This window comes from Sphaeramia orbicularis, chromosome 8, assembly GCF_902148855.1.
Source record: "Sphaeramia orbicularis chromosome 8, fSphaOr1.1, whole genome shotgun sequence".
NCBI classification, from domain to species: domain Eukaryota; kingdom Metazoa; phylum Chordata; class Actinopteri; order Kurtiformes; family Apogonidae; genus Sphaeramia; species Sphaeramia orbicularis.
The window spans coordinates 21,985,059-22,002,372 of record NC_043964.1 but is presented as its reverse complement, the minus strand read 5'-3'; the positions used below and the strand labels follow the sequence as shown (position 1 = coordinate 22,002,372).

At 36.1% G+C, this 17,314-nt stretch overlaps 1 protein-coding gene across 1 annotated transcript in view; it reads right to left on the bottom strand.

Moving 5' to 3' along the window:
• aclya (ATP citrate lyase a) overlaps nt 1-17,314 on the bottom strand; it is a 47,673-nt gene that overhangs the window by 24,595 nt on the left and 5,764 nt on the right. The window contains exons 2-7 of the mRNA XM_030140306.1: nt 16,338-16,498; nt 10,835-10,957; nt 8,308-8,370; nt 6,919-7,109; nt 4,553-4,632; nt 897-1,027 (exon numbers count right to left, since the gene is read on the bottom strand). Coding sequence (XP_029996166.1) covers nt 897-1,027; nt 4,553-4,632; nt 6,919-7,109; nt 8,308-8,370; nt 10,835-10,957; nt 16,338-16,496 — 747 coding nt within the window. The 5' untranslated portion in view covers nt 16,497-16,498. The remainder of the gene's footprint in view (nt 1-896; nt 1,028-4,552; nt 4,633-6,918; nt 7,110-8,307; nt 8,371-10,834; nt 10,958-16,337; nt 16,499-17,314) is intronic.

Sequence of the window (17,314 nt, the reverse complement as noted above, 5' to 3'; positions counted from 1 at the left end):
TTTACAACATTTCACAGTAACACCCCCCATCACATCATGTATGTGTGCAACCACAATGTAAACTATGTCAATATGTAAATATTATACTTTTAAGAATGCTTAATTCTACCGGCCTTCTCTTGCACTGGTGTGTTGCATATTGCTGCTGTCAACTGCAAAATGTCCTCATTATGGGATCAATAAAGTCTTATCTTATCTTATCTTATTCAGACTGTTTTGTTTAGACTTAGGCTCCAAAATCTGGGTTATCATTCAGTCCAGAGGACACTAGTTGTCTGGGAACAGGTACTAGACTGCTAACAGTTCACAACATTATGTGGAGAGCGTGCAAAGATGTATGAAAACTGACTGAAAATCAGTGCTATTCTGCAAAATATAGATGTCTGTGTTGTGTAAAAATTAAGATAAACCTCTTTGTATTATTCTATATCTGAAAATGTTTGTCTGTTCTGACCACTTATTTTATTTTCACCAACTAAATGCTTTCATTAAATTTTTTTTATACTCAAACATATATCTATAGGGAAAAGAAAAAGTTTGTGAACCTTGATATTTCCTACATATTTTCTACATGAATCGGTCATAAAATGTAATCAGATCTGCATCTGTCACAAGCAGTGACAAATATGATGTTCCTAACCTAATATCAAACAATTATAAAACTCTAATTATAATACACAGCTCTTAAACATTCATTGTTCATATATGACAGATCAGTTCACATTTTATGACCAATTCATTTCAAATTTCAAAACAGGAAATTTCAAAGACATTGCAGACTTTTTCTTGCCCCTGTACAGAGTAAAACCACTGATCTCAGTTTCTTCCCATCCTCCTCAAAAGCCTCCGTCAGCATTTCCCTCCCTGGACTAAAACCTGATACATCGGCAGCTCACCTCAGGATAGGCCTCCCTGCCGAAGGGTGGGGGGAACTCCACGTCCCCCCACTTGGCCTTGCAGATGTAGTCAGCAGTGGCATCAATCTTTGCTGCCATGTCCAGGACATAAACTCCATCTTTTGTGACCACTGGCAGAAAAGAAAACACCATCAGCACAAGTGTTAAAATCTGTATCCAAAGAGCACCAAACTACGGAACAGAGATTTATTTTATTTGATGGAATCATGGTTTAATTTTAATTTATGCCACATAATTTCTAAATTAGAAAAGATTACAATTATGCATCTTTATCCCTCCTTTTACATTTATAAATGATTTAATGTTTGCAAGTTTGCAAAAAAAAAAGGCATAATTTATCGATTCTATTCAATACATATGATTAGTATAAGACCTTATTTGTATTTTTATAGACACTTAAAATGTGTTTGATTGTATTCATTGGGCCTCATTTTGATCAGAAACAGTTAAAAGTCTGTTTCAACCATCTGACATTGAAAAATTGATCAGGTTAAAGTTATATTTTTTTCTCTAAACCTCAAGTAATTTGAACTCTGTTGCGCCAAAATACCAAAAGTCCAGTCTGAAATGTGATTTTATCATTTTATATTTTTCTTAAAGCAGCTATGTGTAGTATGTCTGCTTTAAAATATTAAAAAAAAAAAAACTAAAATAATCATTAGTGTTAAAGAAAATAAAAAGGTGGTAAAAGCTAGACTGTTATTTTGCCCAAAAAGTCAAAATAACCAACTATAAGTTTTAGTTTGTAGAAGAAAACTTGATGGTACAATAATACATATGTGTGTAAACAATGAGCTTTATACTTTATTCAGTAAGTGATACAGTCTGTGGATACATAGTGTTGATTCATTGGTGGTTTTGGTTTAGTCCTAGGTGTGTTCTGGTACGTGACTTCCCCCTGCTGTGGAGAATTTGGAATATCTATACTACATAAAAACCCTTTTGAACTTTCAATTCTCAATTTCTTGTCTTTGTTGCTTTAACCTTGTTTTGTGAAACAAGTGGAGCTGCATTTTGTATGAACGGTGCTACATGAATACAGATGAATTTGGCTTACATCACTAATGTTAGATTAAACAAAAGGTTCAGTTTTCATTAACCAACACAGCTGTGCTTCATTTTAGACCCAGATTCATCCATATTAAACCTAGTTTTGTTAAACTCTGAATACCCCCGTATTAAATGAGTCCTTGCTGGTGTAACCCAGCCTTAAAAGAGTGATATTTTGCTTTAAAAAAAAAAAATGGAATTATGCATTTTAAAACATTTCCCTGTGGTCTACATAAACTGTAATTGCTATGCTTGGGCCTGAATTCTTCATTAATTCAACTCCACAGGTCCATCTTCAACCCTATTTCTGAGTAATGACACCAGAAAGGTCATTTTGAGCGCTGGCCCTTTAAATGCACGAGTCACTTCATGCCCCGCCCCCCTCCAGGTTGTTGGCTATGCTGCTCTGTCCCATTCAACCAACAACTGAACATTTTAGATAATCAGCTCAAAGTTTGGACATATTTTCAGTATGGACTACAACTGCAGCTGCTGACAAACAATTATGTCGTACTCTGAGAAAAGTTCGACAGAAGTCTTGACCTTATATGTGCAAATGTCATGACATAACTACATAGAGACATGACAAATTAACCCTATAATGCCAAACGTATCATATTTGATACATGAGTTTTGAAGCCCTCTGCATGATCAGTGTGATTTTTTTTTCTTGAAAAACCTGATGTATACAATTAGATACATACAATACACTGATAATCCACCAGGAGGGAGGAATTCATTCACCAGAGGCCTTTCCAGTGACACCACAAGATTTTCATTAATGAGGAAGGAGGCAGAACTTTGCCAGTTTTGAAAAGGAATTACCAATTTGTTAGACATGTTTGTGTTATATTGTTTTTGTTTGTTCAAAAATAACATTTGAGCACTGAGACCTGATGTATTAAATATGATACAAAATTGAAACTCATGCATGGAAATTGATATTTGAAAAAGTATTTTCTTGGTTGTTCATAAGGACCAATAAGGGCTCCAGTTTCAAAGAACTGGAATTTTCTGTCAATGATTTAATAGTTCAGGCTTTACAGGGTTAAGCAGGAATTTAAACAGGTTGTAGAAATCCACTGGATTTTTGCCAAAATGAATATAAAGATAGCTTTGCAGCACCTGGAGGGTTCAAATTCAAACTTGATGAACTATTAGGATCCCCAAATACACAAATAAATGTACCAAAGACTAATAGAAGTAGGTTTAGCAAAATATGACCCCTTTAAGGTGTAAGTAGAGATGTGAAAGTTTAAAAATTATGTAGAAATGACGAAGCACCAAGTCAAGGGCCAGGTGACCCATAACCTTAGTGCTGATGTTGCAGGAGGAAGTGAAGATGAGGAGGAGCTGCTGTGACATCAAAGTATGAAAACCGAGTCTCCGCAGCCCCGATCACGTCGAGAGGAACAGCTGCCACAGGCCATGTACTGACGCCCAATTACTTCTTTATATACACATCAAACAGCAACTGCATGAATTATTCAATTATTTCCTCCCTCTGTGTTTAAAAATGTGCCTGAATTAACTTCCTTTTGCTTTTATGAAGATGTTACATAATAAATTGATGTTTTTTTCTGGAATTTCTGTTTGATGGCTCTGTTTCAATTTCATAACCTGATCATATATTCATGACTCTGTGTTGGAGTAAAGTGCACAGTACACATCGGTAGGATTACTTGTTAAAACACCATGCAATATTTTAGGTGTAAGCTCGGAAAGTTTAGAGGGAAATAACCGAAAATATCTCTTGTGAATTTTACAAACAGCAGACATTAAATACATCACTATCAAGTGGTTGAAACCTGAACCCCCCACATATAACATCTGGTTTGAGAAAGTGAGGGAAATCTATTAGATGGAGCAAATTACTTATGTACTTAGAATTCAGGGAGAGTTATTTACAAAGAGATGGAGTCCCATGATTAACCTTTTAATGCATGTCGTAATTATCCAAATTATGTCCGAAAATAACGAAGAGAGACTCAGGGTTTTAAAAGACGCATTCCTCTTTACTGTAGCAAATTAAAAACACAACTTTCAAAAATACATCAACTTACTTCTGTGAAAATTCCTAAGTTTCATGGGTCATGCTAAGCCTCATGGGAAACATAATTATCTTAATGCAAACAATCTTAGCAGTCACTATTGCTTATTTTAACTCCACTTTCAACATAAATACAAATGAAATATATTGTATCTTTTGCTCAGAAAAAAAAATAACTGCAATTGCATATGTATTATGAAAATATAATAAATCCAAGCACAAATTGCTTATACTTTATCTTCACCAAATAAAGTCACAACAATGCAATAAGCATTCAGAAGTGGTCATATACATGTATGTTCATGTATGTTTTTTTTTGTCATTCACCTTTCATTTGTGACTAATTGTAATCAATATCTACTGCAGATATCCTTTTTTTTTTTTGCATATATGCCTTATAGGGATGTTTGATTAGATATGTTTATGATGTAAAATGCCTTGTATATTTGTATGAGCAAAACTAAATAAAAATTCAGTTTAAAAAAAAAAAAAAAAAACACATCGTGCAATGTGGATATGAGGAAAACAAACGTACCTAATGGGTTGATCTCCAGGTAGGTGAAGAAAAGGTCTTCGTACAGGTTAAAGAGACCGACAATAAAGCTGGCCAAGACTCTGCGGAGAGATGACACAGGAGTCTTACTCAAATATGTATCTGTACAACCTGAATTATTTGGGATTATGTTATACAATATGCACATGCAATATACCATAAATAGATATACAGTCCATTTGTCCTCATGGGAATTGGACGTGGAGCAGAATCACACTGCATTTTTGCATTTTATTCCAGCATCAACAACCAAATAAAGCATGTGAAGGAAATAAAATTGCTATTATAATTTCCATCCAATTCCAACCATGACAAACTACAGGTAATATAATTGAAGGATTGTTAAGGCCGAGCTGGACAGGAAACAGTAGCGAGTGAAAAATCTAATTTGCTGCCTCCTTCACATGTCAAAACAGAGCAGTGAGGAGTGTGGGGGGTTGCAGTAGGAGGAGGGGAAGGGCAGTATTTTGCTTTCCTGTCCTGGCTGTCAGTTATGTAGGCAGCTTAGAGCCTGTTGTCAGGTCTAAGTCGGCTCCGTTGGGAGAAAAACCACCATGGACCCTGGGTGACTCAGCGTCCCTTGTCTGTTTCTGATGGACGGTCTGGAAAAAGCGGCCAAGAGCTGCTTTTGTTTCCTGCTAAATGTGCGAGGGGAGGGCAGGAAGACAGGAGCGTGGGGGTGAGGAGGTGAGTGGGGTTTGGCAGAGCGTTTACTGGAGAGGCTTCTTCAATGTCAGCCAAGACAGCCAGTCCAGCCACAAACTGCTGTCACGATAGAGGAGGGGTTGGACGGGGTGAGCCGCCGTATCATAGCCATCAAAATAAATGGACGTGCTCTGAATGAGGCTGTAGTTGAAGAAAAAAAAAAAAAAAAAAAGGCTGGGGGCGGAGGCTGATTGAAGAGAGGCGAAGAGATGGAGGGAGTTTGTCATTTGTCTAATGGACATCCTCCACCCTTCTCCGCCCGCTGCACTCACATTTACTGTAATATCTAAGTGCTCCCTCGTTCTCCATTCCTTCACAGCTTCTGTCTTCTATTAGAGGACAGGAGTTTAATTATGAAATGGAAACACATTCTTTTTATAGTAGTTTAACGCTGAACTGACTTAACATTGATTAAATGTCACAAATGATGAAAAACGGAAAAAGAAAAGAAAACACTGCCAGTCACACTGTTAATTTTCCACATTTTTAGGCTAATTTTAATAAATGTTGCTTGCTTGTAGTGGTAGACGAATATAGTTAGCATTATTTGCATATGAAAAATGCTAATAATATAAATACTATAATAAGCCAGTTCTGGGGTGTCAAACTCATTGTAGTTCAGGGGCCACAAACAGACAAATTTCAATCGTATGCAGGTCGTACCAGTAAAATACTATTATAATAAACTATGAATAATAACAACTCCAAATTTTTGTCTTTTTAGTACAAAAAAAGAAAAATTACATTGTGAAGAGTTTGCATTTACAAACTATCCTTTCACAATATAGTGTGAAGACAAGGACAACCATGAAAATCCGGAAATTTCTTATACAAAACAAGTGCAGTTTTGACAATATTAAGCTTCAGTTTATCATTACACATATGCATTACAATTTACATATCACAGTGGATCTACAATTAAAAACTACACATAAAAACATGTCAAGACTGAGTGACACCCTTGACTGTTAATGTTTTCTGTGTCATTTTTGTGCTTTGCAATTTCATTTTCATCATGGGCCGGACTGAGCCTTTTGGCGGGCCGTATGTTTGACACCCCTGAGCTCGTACATAGTATGTTTAAATAGTCTTTTCACAATGTCTTTGTAAATACATAAATAAACTGCAAAGCTGCAGCAGATCAACCAGACCACCTTCATGTGGAAACTGCAACATGTTCTGTAACCTCTTAAATATAATAAATAAATAAATAAATAAACATACATACACACAGGTAACATTTTATCAAAAAAGGAAATGGATGGATTAATGACAGTCGGAATGAAAATAAAGTTGTAGTCCAGTTAAGAGTAGCTTTTATTCAAAGACTGACTGAATTTTTGCACTTGTCATTATTTTATTTAGTGGCTACCCAATATAATCACTATTAATTTATATTTAAGTGCCTAACCAATATCTGTCAAACATTAAGTATTAATCTTGTAAGATCTTGACCACAGTTAACAGGGGACCAAAAAATCCGATACTTGCAGGAGCATCAGTTTCTTCTCAGAATATTGCAATCTTTACAATAGAATCAGCCATTACACAATTATAAAGTAATCCCCAAGTATTTCACTGATATTCTGTGTATTTTTCTACTTTCCATTCACTTCTGTTCATTATATTTTACTTCAACTTACGCTTTCTTGTCGTTGGGGGCGTGGGTCAGCAGCTCTTTCGTCACAGCCTCTTCAGTGATCTTTTCATCAACTCCAATCAGCAGTTTCTTGGCTTTGGCGTCCACGTCTCCCACGTCCACACCTCCCTCATGGTGGAACAACACATAGTCTCCATCTCGGGTGGCATAGATGCACACGTAGAACTCCTCCTCCTGGTCAACGAACCGTCGAATCCACAAATATGTCAATTAATACATGAGAATATTCTAGTAATGAGGCTAAAGTGGTCCTTTGTAGTATTGATATTCCAAACTCTCATCAGCAGGAGGAAGTCATGAACCAGAACCAAAACCACCAACGAATCCACACTATGTATCCACAGACTGAATAAAGTATAAAGATCATTGTTTACTCAGTTTTCTTCTTCAAAATGAAACTCATAGCTGCTTTTTTAACAGTCAATCAAAATAACACTGCGTCTTATAATCTTCACAGGCTGCATCAGCTGATAGTTTACATTATAGCTCTGTTAGCTTAGCTCTGTTTTTAGACAGAAAACAGCCAAAGTATAACCACAAATAACCTCTGTTTTCTGTACGGTTTGTGTTAGATCTGTTTGGAATCGTCCAAATAAGGTCAGAACTGTCACAGTTTAGTCTAAACCATGAATCAACAAATGGCAACTTAGTAAAGATAATACCATCCCATAATAACTTGATACCTTCATAAGCCTCATAATAAACTCACCTGTGAGGAAGAAATGCTATGATTTTAGCATCTAACTTTATTCTTTTCATTTCGAGTGACTCACTACTCCCTCTAGTGGTCACACAGACCATTGGTGTTAATAAATACAGTTCATGTCTATATTCTATATATCTATATCTATATTGGTGTCTTCGGTAGAACTTCAGAACTCTTTGCTTCTCTTTTGGGTAATTTTGTCAATATTTGAAAGCAGAAACATGACATATATCTCCTTTAAAAAGAAGGAGTCTGACAACCTGAAGGCAAAATAGGTATTACAATAGATGTTATTATCATAATAATTATTATTATCATTATTATCTTCATTAATTCATTCATTCATTGTCTGAACTTGCTTTATCCTCACTAGGGTCGCTGGAGCCTATCCCAGCTACTTATGGGCGAAGGCGGGGTACACCCTGGACATGTCACCAGTTCATCACAGGGCTGACATATAGACAAACAATCACTGTCACATTCCCACCTATGGACAATTTAGATTAACCGATTAACCTATCAGTGCATGTGTTTGGATGGTGGGAGGAAGCCGGAGTACCCGGAGAGAAACCATGCAGACACGGGGAGAACATGCAAACTCCACACAGAAAGGTCCCATCATCATCATCATCATCATCATGTAGAAGATTGACAGGAGTCCTTTACCTGCTTATGGGCGACAAACGGCTCGATAAGGAAATTCTTCAGAACCCCCTTGGCTTTTCCCACCTGAGGATGAAAAAATATTATCTTTGGCATGAGAAATGTACTGGTTAATTGATTAAAAAAAGTGCATATTAACACATCAGAAGGGTGAACAGAGTGACAAGTGGACCTGTCTGATTTTCAGATGTGAATATTTCCACATGAAACTGTCTTTTTTTTTTTTTTTAATAGTTGTTTCCACACAAAATAAATCAAGCTATTAGAGCACTGATTGAAAATAAAGAGCCCCACTTGAGGGAAACTGACATTTCAGTTGGAAAAATGAGGCAGGTGCTGAAAGTAAAAGGGGAAAAGAAAGACATGTCATATGTAACTTCAGGCTAACAAAGCTACAGCTCATTTGGCGAAGCTGTCACTGTTCCTCCGTTTAAATGCCAACAGGAACAAAGAAATGAGGGATTGGCTGAGAGCAGCCGCTGGAGAGAAGAGAAGGTAGAGCTGGTATTCAGGAGAGAGAAAACAAAAGGTGAATGATGATGGAGAGAAAAAACTGATTAAAAATTCACATGGGGTTCAGGAACAATTCATATGAATTCAACTGACATTTCCACCAAAGAAAAATAAAAATACATCTGTGTGGTTAGGATTCCATTCAATCCAAAATGATGAAATATTCTTTACATATAAAGAGGCAATGGGTTACAAAGGCACAGAGTTGTAGTGAGCAAACCGGAAAAAATACCATATTATACTATATTATAGGCAGGAAGTTACAGAAGGAAGTGAAGAAGTGGTGATATTTAAGTCTAAAATGTGTTACTTTCCACCCAGCTAATATAGAAGACTCGATCAGGTTCAAGAATTATTATAAACGGTATTATCTGCTCTGAAACATCAAAACCAAATCCTTTTCCTGAAGTGTCAGATATCACTATGACATGAAAAATGGACGCTCCAGGAACCATCATTACTGAACTTGTACATCCATGTGTTTGAGTCAGAATCCACTTCCAGGAATCAGTCTCCATCCAATCACTCAGTGACAGAATGGTCACCGTTTTCTCCCATTTTGATTAATTCACTCTGGTCTTTATGATGTTATAGTGATAGTGGTGAAGGCGTGTTAAGTTTGGCTCCAGTACAGCACTGAAAAAGCATTTGTGGAACAGTAAGAAATCCAAAAATAGCACTCAACCATCACGAAGACTAAGCAGTTCAGAAAATGGACGACTGTCTAAAATCTATATCGAAAATGTTTAGAAAATATGTCAGAGTTTGTTTTTTACTTAATTTCATTCAACATTGAAAGTTCTTTTTTAATCTATATAGTTGATTCTATTGAACTCTACCTGTAGATTTCAGAAATATTAAATACGTTATACGTTCTGAATATAAATAGTCATTTTAAACCACAAATAACTGTCTAACTAAGGGATAAAAAGAAATAAATAAATATTGCCTCTAAACTTTAATTATGACAATTATTGACAAAAACTGACACAAGCAGTTTCATTCTGATAATATATTCATTGTAAATGATGATTTGCAGCAATAAGTGATGGCAGGCATTAACTGATATTAAATGATTTGATTTCACTGCTGTGTTTGAAATTACCACTGAAAGTACACTGGTATTCTGTTAAAAAGGGGCATAAAAGAAAAATATTGTTTGAGGTTCATTCTATTCCTTTTCATTCATAATGTGGACATTTTACTGAAATGTAGAAGCAAATTTTCTTTCTCTGTCTTTATTTTATTTTATAAGTGGCATAAATAAAACTAAAAAACTAAACCTAAACTAAATCAACCGGAATAGGAAGTCCTACATGCTGTAAGTATGATGAGTCCCAATATTTTTGTCCATATATTGCGCCTGATGTAAAGGTTTCATGTAGCTTTTGAGGTGCAGGTTCAGAAAATATCGATTCATAAAGACATAGGGATGCATGAACAGAAAATTGATCTGCTCTCCATTTAGCATGTCTTATAATAATTAGTCTGTTTCATTATTTTCAGTTTAAATACTGTCCACACTACAGCTTCAGCACCATTTTTCCTCTTTTAACGCCACAAGTAGCTGCTGTCAGTTCCATCTCATCAGTGAAGAGATACATCGACACAATCTAACCGACGGTGGAGTGTTTTATGAGCCATCCTCGTCCCTCCATAACTTCAGTCTTGCTTTATGAGGTGAAGCGACATCTCGGTGATGTATTTTTTTTCGTGCTGCTGACTGGATAGACCGACTGTTTATTCAAACGCTTCAGCTGACTCGACTCGATTTACTACCAGTGGACGAAGGCAGGCCTCATCAGCAGTCTGGGGCGGAGAAACATACTTCAGGCAGAAAACACAAGACGCATCAGTGCAAAGCAGAGGAGGAGGAAGAGGAGGGTGAAGGAAAGGGCAGCAGGAGGGGGTCCGAGCACAACATTGATTGGTGAAGTGTTCGCTAAGGAGCATGCTCAGACAGAGGGGGGTGGGTTGGGTGGAGGTAATCAGCAGTGGGGGGTGGGGGGTGACCTACTGTGGTTTCTTTCATGAGGCGGGTCTTCAGCCACTGTTTGACGCCATGCAGGTCAAGGTTAACGCCAACCAGGCCCAGCTTCCCTCGCCTCTTAATCAGCTGGTCCGGCTTCACCACGAGCCTCTGGAGGAAAAAAGAACAAGGAAAAAGAACTGATGTGATGCAGAACAGAAGGAGACAGATGCTCAGATTATTTAGATTTAAAATATATCGAGATGAAGGAAACACTGTTAAGATATACAGAGTAAAAAAAAAGGCCTAATGAAATAATAAAAAATAAGAGATTTTAATAGGGGTGTGTATCAGCAAGAATCTGGCGATACGATATGAATCACAATACTAGGATCACAATACGATATATCATGATCATGATACGGTTAAAAAGGCAATTTTTTGTTTGTTGCTTTTTTTTTTTTAAATGATTATTTCCTTGAAGAATTGAATTACATCAGAAACATGCACAAATACTAAACACATTTTTATTTGATCACAACAGGATCTAATGCTATATCACAAAACTTTGTTGTGTAAAAACTTAAATTATGTTTTACAGACATTACAGTTTAAGATCCTGTTCAAATGTTCATATTGTATTAGTTCATATTATTTCTGTGCCATCCCAACAAAGGAACTAACATTGATTAATAAAAGTCTGCTATATAATAACAAATAAAATATAAACAAAAAAGAAAAACAAAAATGTACCTCCACAATATCTACATTTGAATAAATACCTAAAAATATCGATACAGTACTTTTTAATATCGATACAGTATTGTGAAATGAAATTTGCGATATATTGCAGAACCGATATTTTCTTACACCCCTAGCTTTTAATTTCCAACAGCAGAGGCCTTTCCTTTCCTTTCCTTTCTATATATTCCAAGAGTGTAAAGGATAAAAAAAAAAAAAAGAAAACCAAAAAAAAACCCATCTAAAATGATTTTTCAGCTCTACATCCAAGTAAACGTTTCTTGTTCAGTGACTTGTAGAAATGATTTGAAACTTCTGCTTCTTTCACAAACATTTTCACATAAAGATTAATGGAGGAACAGTTGTTAAACCAAACTGTGAGAAAACAGTGACAAAAACACCCAAGGAGTTTTTTTTTTTTTTTCTTACAGTGGACAACACCAAAAAATTATCTGCTACTGGAGGATAAATATCTAATGTAACCACTGGCTAAATGAAGCATTCTGATTCCAAATCTGTAATCAGAAAGTCAATTGTGTGAATATGGAAAAACAAACAAACAAAAAACACACATTTTCCAATCTTGTATCAACATCTATAATTGTGTATTCATAATCTGAGGATATTACGCTCTAAGATGGTCTAATACACTTATACACTGTTGCCCACAAAGTTGAAATAGTTTTCTTTTCAGACACATTCCTCTTTTTATTCTATTTATACACATCTATCATCACCTCTGACCAGGTTCCCAGTCACACTATTTATCAGGAATAAATCACTTTGTCACAATCATTTCATGAGAAGAGCTAATAAATATTCATTTGCAACTTTTCTGACAGTTTTATTTATTTGTAAGACCCATCAATAATCAATATCATGTTTGGGTTGAAGGCCCTTTGGTACATGGTTTCATTTCAGAAATATCTGGATGAACTCGCTCACCTGCTTATCACTTACATGAACCAAACTGGTAGAAAAAGTCAATAGGTACAAGTGGAGGAAGTGAATTTTGAGCAACATTCCACAATAAATCTATTTATCTACTTTTGTCATGTCCTCGACTAGTTGATCGTAATGTGGGGCTCCGTGGTTGAACAGAAAACTCTGCACTACTTTGACAAATTAATCCCAAACTGTTAATTCTTTTTTTTTATTCCTACTCTAATTTGTATTGATATTTTCAACATTTATAAACAACAATAACAACAACACTGTTTGGGAATCACATTATTAATAGTCCATCCATTCTTTTGCTTTCTTTTTGTTGCTGTTTCGGGTTCTGGATAAAGTCCATTTTCCTCATTTTTTTTCAAACTGCACCTCCAATGATGAGTCAACTTTTCCATTATGCAGATTTCTTCAGAAATCTCCACCCACTGTTCCTGGTTAGGGGGATCTACCTTGCCCCATTTCCTTGTAATTGCTTCCTTGCCAGCTATCAGAAATATTTTAACCAAATACCTATCAGATGCGTGTACATTTTCCTTAATGTAATTAAAATGACAAAGATAAAGTATCATGTAATTCATAGGGATGTCATATCTCAATAGCTCCTTCATATTTGTATGTATATTTTCCCAAAATAAAGACAATTTCTGACATTTCCAAAATACATGTCCAAACTGTTAATTCTAATACAGGATTAACAATAAATTCTCCAATCTGGGCTCCAGTGAAAAATACATCTTTGCATCACTTGAGCTGCACCACATTTTTCTTTCAGGTATTGAAAATATCTGTAATTTATAAAATAATTTCGATCACATAGAATTTATAGAAGTAAAATGCTGCTATGATGTGCTGCTAAAGCCTACAGTCACAGAAAAAAATATTAAACCATCAAAAGTCTTCAAAAACAATGGTTATGTAATCAAGTACTAATTCCTGTGTGTAGCATGTGACTAAAACAAACAGAAAAGAAAACATGGAATTCCTAAAAGCACTGTTTTTGTCAGTACAATGCCATAGATATTGATGTAAGAACAGAAGTGATTTTGGTTATTATCAAGAAAACATGGAAAACGGCTAGATATCAGCTCTGAAATTAAACTCTTATGAGCTATTTTTGTTGTTATCATTATATTTGTCCAAACAAATGTACCTTTAGTTGTACCAGGCATTAAAATGAACAACTGAAGAAAACAAGGGGTGGTCTAATAATTTTTTTTGACATATGCATAACTCAAAACCCTGAAATGCAGGAGAAACTCTCTCCTGGGAGCAAAACCAGTGTGTTATAGAGTTAACCCTTAGGGGTCTGAGCCTATTATAACTGTTTTGAGTACCTTTGATTTTGCCTTTATATACCATATAGAAAAATGTTTACCATACTCATGTTTGGTATCTTTTTTTCCAGCACAGCTTCACCTATATCATCAGACTATTATATTTTCATTTTGGCCAACTATATCAACATACAGGGCCAAAAAATACACAAAAAATATAAAATCTGATTTGAAAAGATGCATAATTTATTCCACAAATAACACAAACATACTTAATTAACATTTTTAAAGCCTGTAAAACTGAACATATCTTCCAAATAATATATTTATAAAGTTAAAATTATATACAAGTTTGTTCTGTTTTCAAAACGTCATATCTCTGCTTGTATTTGCTCTATCAGCATCAAATAAAAAATGGGAGAGAGTTTCAAGTCTGCACCTTTGAATGCACTTGTCTCCAGCAATCTACGTGCCTGACTTACGATGCTACAACGTGTTGACAATGTCATGTGATTCAGTCACGTGGCCATGACCGTGGACCTCTAAGGGTTAATATACAGTCTAGTAGTTTTTTTTCCCCAGTTCATTTATTTTCTTAATTTAGTTCATCTATGTCTTTTAATTGATTTACCTTTACACTAGTGTTCTTTAGTATTCTAGATAATGCAAACTATCTGACTGAACTGTGGACTTTGAGAACCATTACACTCCGATTAAACAGAAATGTCATTCTGCCTGTTAAATAATATTAATCCCCTGAAAGTCGGGGTTACGATTATTTAAACAGGAATCTCTCGTCATCCCCTTATGACGCAAATGCAGAATTACATCCCACTGGCTCTCGCTCACAAGTCAGATAAAGAGAATGACTTATGACAGTGGAGCCATTAGTATCTGGGCGTTCGCCAGTGAGCGAAGGAAGACAGGACTGAGGGTGAAAGTTAATGCAATTTCCTAATCAATTCTACCGCAGCACATATCTCCATGCATCTGCCCTCAGCATCCTCCTCTACCTCATATACCTGACAGATAAAACAGAGGCATGAAGAGATCCATCCTGCAAGATGACTCACAGAATAACTCAATTTAGCATCTATTAGGCTGTGTCGATCTGCAGCTGTTTATATATGGAAATGAGGCAAAAGAGAGTAAGAACTGGCCGAATGCTCATTATCTTTAGTGTGTTTTCTAATGTGCAATCTCTGCATTTACTTTGCTTCAGTTCCACGAAGAATGGAACTAAGCTGCAGATTCTCTCTGCAGCACGATATGAGCTAACAAGCGCCAAGAGACCACTCTGCTGCCAGGCAAAGTAATCACCCTCATAAAGAGGACATCATTTAGCACAAGTTGGAGTGAGACGCAGCTTTAGACATTTACGAGTTGTGAGCAGCAGTGGACGGCAAAAAGGTCCATTTACTCAAGTGTATGAGACTGCGTTAAGATACACACTTTTACAGGAATGTTTCCTTTCTCCTTTAAGCTACTTCTTTTGATCATTTATAGCAGAGTTCTCATACTCCTGACACTTCCTTCATTTTTTTTTTTTTTATTACCTCCGCCAAGTAAAACAGCTGAGGTTATGTTTTCATCTGGGTTTGTCTGTCTGTCTGTGTGCAAGATAACTCAAAAAGTCATGGACAGATTTTCATGAAACTTCCAGGAAATGTTGATACTGGCACAAGGAACAAATGATGATATTTTGGTGTTGATGGGGGGAGGGTCCTGATCAGCCTTGGCGGATTTTTGCGCTCTCCGAGTGCTTTTCTGTTTATTATTATTTAGTCATTACCTCCACCAAGGAACGGCGGAGGTTATGTTTTCATTGGGGTTTGTTTGTTTGTTGGCTAGTTAGCAAGATAACTCAAAAAGTTATGGACGGATTTTGATGAAATTTTCAGGAAATGTTGATGCTGGCACAAGGAACAAGCGATTAAATTTTAGTGGTGATCCATGGGGACTGATTTGCCTTGGCGGAGGTCTGCGCTCTCCGAGTGCTTTTCTAGTTTGGACTGTTTTGGTTTCAGTTTCATCATCATCATCAATCCCTACTTTTAGTTTTAGCAGGTAATATGCTACAAGGAAATAAGTATTGGAGCACAATGAATTCAAGTGTTTCATTACTGAAAATGTCATAGTGTCATTTGATATTGCAATAAATATCCTCATGGGACCCAGCAATGAATTTTTGTCCCCTGTATTCAACAAGATTTTCACAGTTTTACTTTAAATAAATAAATAAATAATAAAAATGAAGAACACTGTCCACTGCCAAGGACATTCCACTGAAAAAAATGTATCTGAAAAAAAAAAACTGTTGCATTATATTATACTTGTATTTTATTCTTTTATTTTGGTTTTATTTATTCTTCTGTACAGCACTTTGGTCCACTGTGGCTGTTTTAAAGTGCTTTACAAATAAAGTTGGATAGGATTGGAATTGATTATATTGTTTCTAAACAAGACAATTATTTAATGCAAAAAAAAAAAAGGTTTTACATTAAATTAAACCAAAACTTTACTGTCTAACCTCATCATCATCATCATCCTGGTTCTCAGAGACCTCTCATCTCCGTCCTCACCTCTGTGAGCAACCACGGCTGATCCTGCGCCAGTCGATCAAAGTCAGTCTCGGCGGTCACGTTGGCATAGCGGAATCTGTTCTGGACGGCTGCCGATGTGCAGATGTACTTGTAGAGGAACTCCTTTCCCGTCTGCTCAGAGATGGCTTTGGCTGACATGACTGAGGAGAGAGGAGGCAAATGGATGGAGAGAGTCAGAGGACGGGAGATAAACGACAAGATAGAGACGATTAAATGGACAGATGGATGGAACGGAACTGCTGGATGAAGAATGAGCATGAAAAACAGATTTTCATTCTGAATTATGTCAGCTCTTCTTAACCCGTTATTGAGCAAGTGACTATTTTTGGTAATTTCAGCAAACATTAAATGTGGGGCCAATCCCGTGCCTCAGTGAGGTCAAGAAGCATGTTGGTTTTTATAACATTATACAGTCATTCAGACAGATTTTATAGAAAATTTCAAGCTGTAAATAGTGAATATGAGTGATTTTTGTCAGTTTATGACCTTGTACCAGTTGTTTTACTGCATGCGTTTACTTTTTTGTTAGTGCTGCTCGGATGTAAGAGGAGGATTGTTGTCATGGCAACCAATGAGGAGGTAGATGACGATGTCCAATAACACACTTAAGTTGAAATTTTGAATTTCAGAGTATTTCAATAAGTGTCTTATAAAATGTTAATGAAATAAAATGAAAGTCAACATACATGACTTCTTCTGCAGCTTATTCAGAACAGAAACAGGTCTTAAACCTACATTTACTGTTCCATGTTGACCTGAGTTGACCCATTATTACCAACAGCGGTAACACAAGCAGTGACAAAGCTCTTAATTGATTTTTGGAGCCTTCTCCATTTCCTTCACTTGCAAAGTGTGACAGAGGTAAAAGAAATCCAATAAACTATAACAGGATCTATAAATTTTATTGCTAAAAGGGAGTGGCTGTGACCTTTCCTCTTTGATCGTAAGCGTCACAC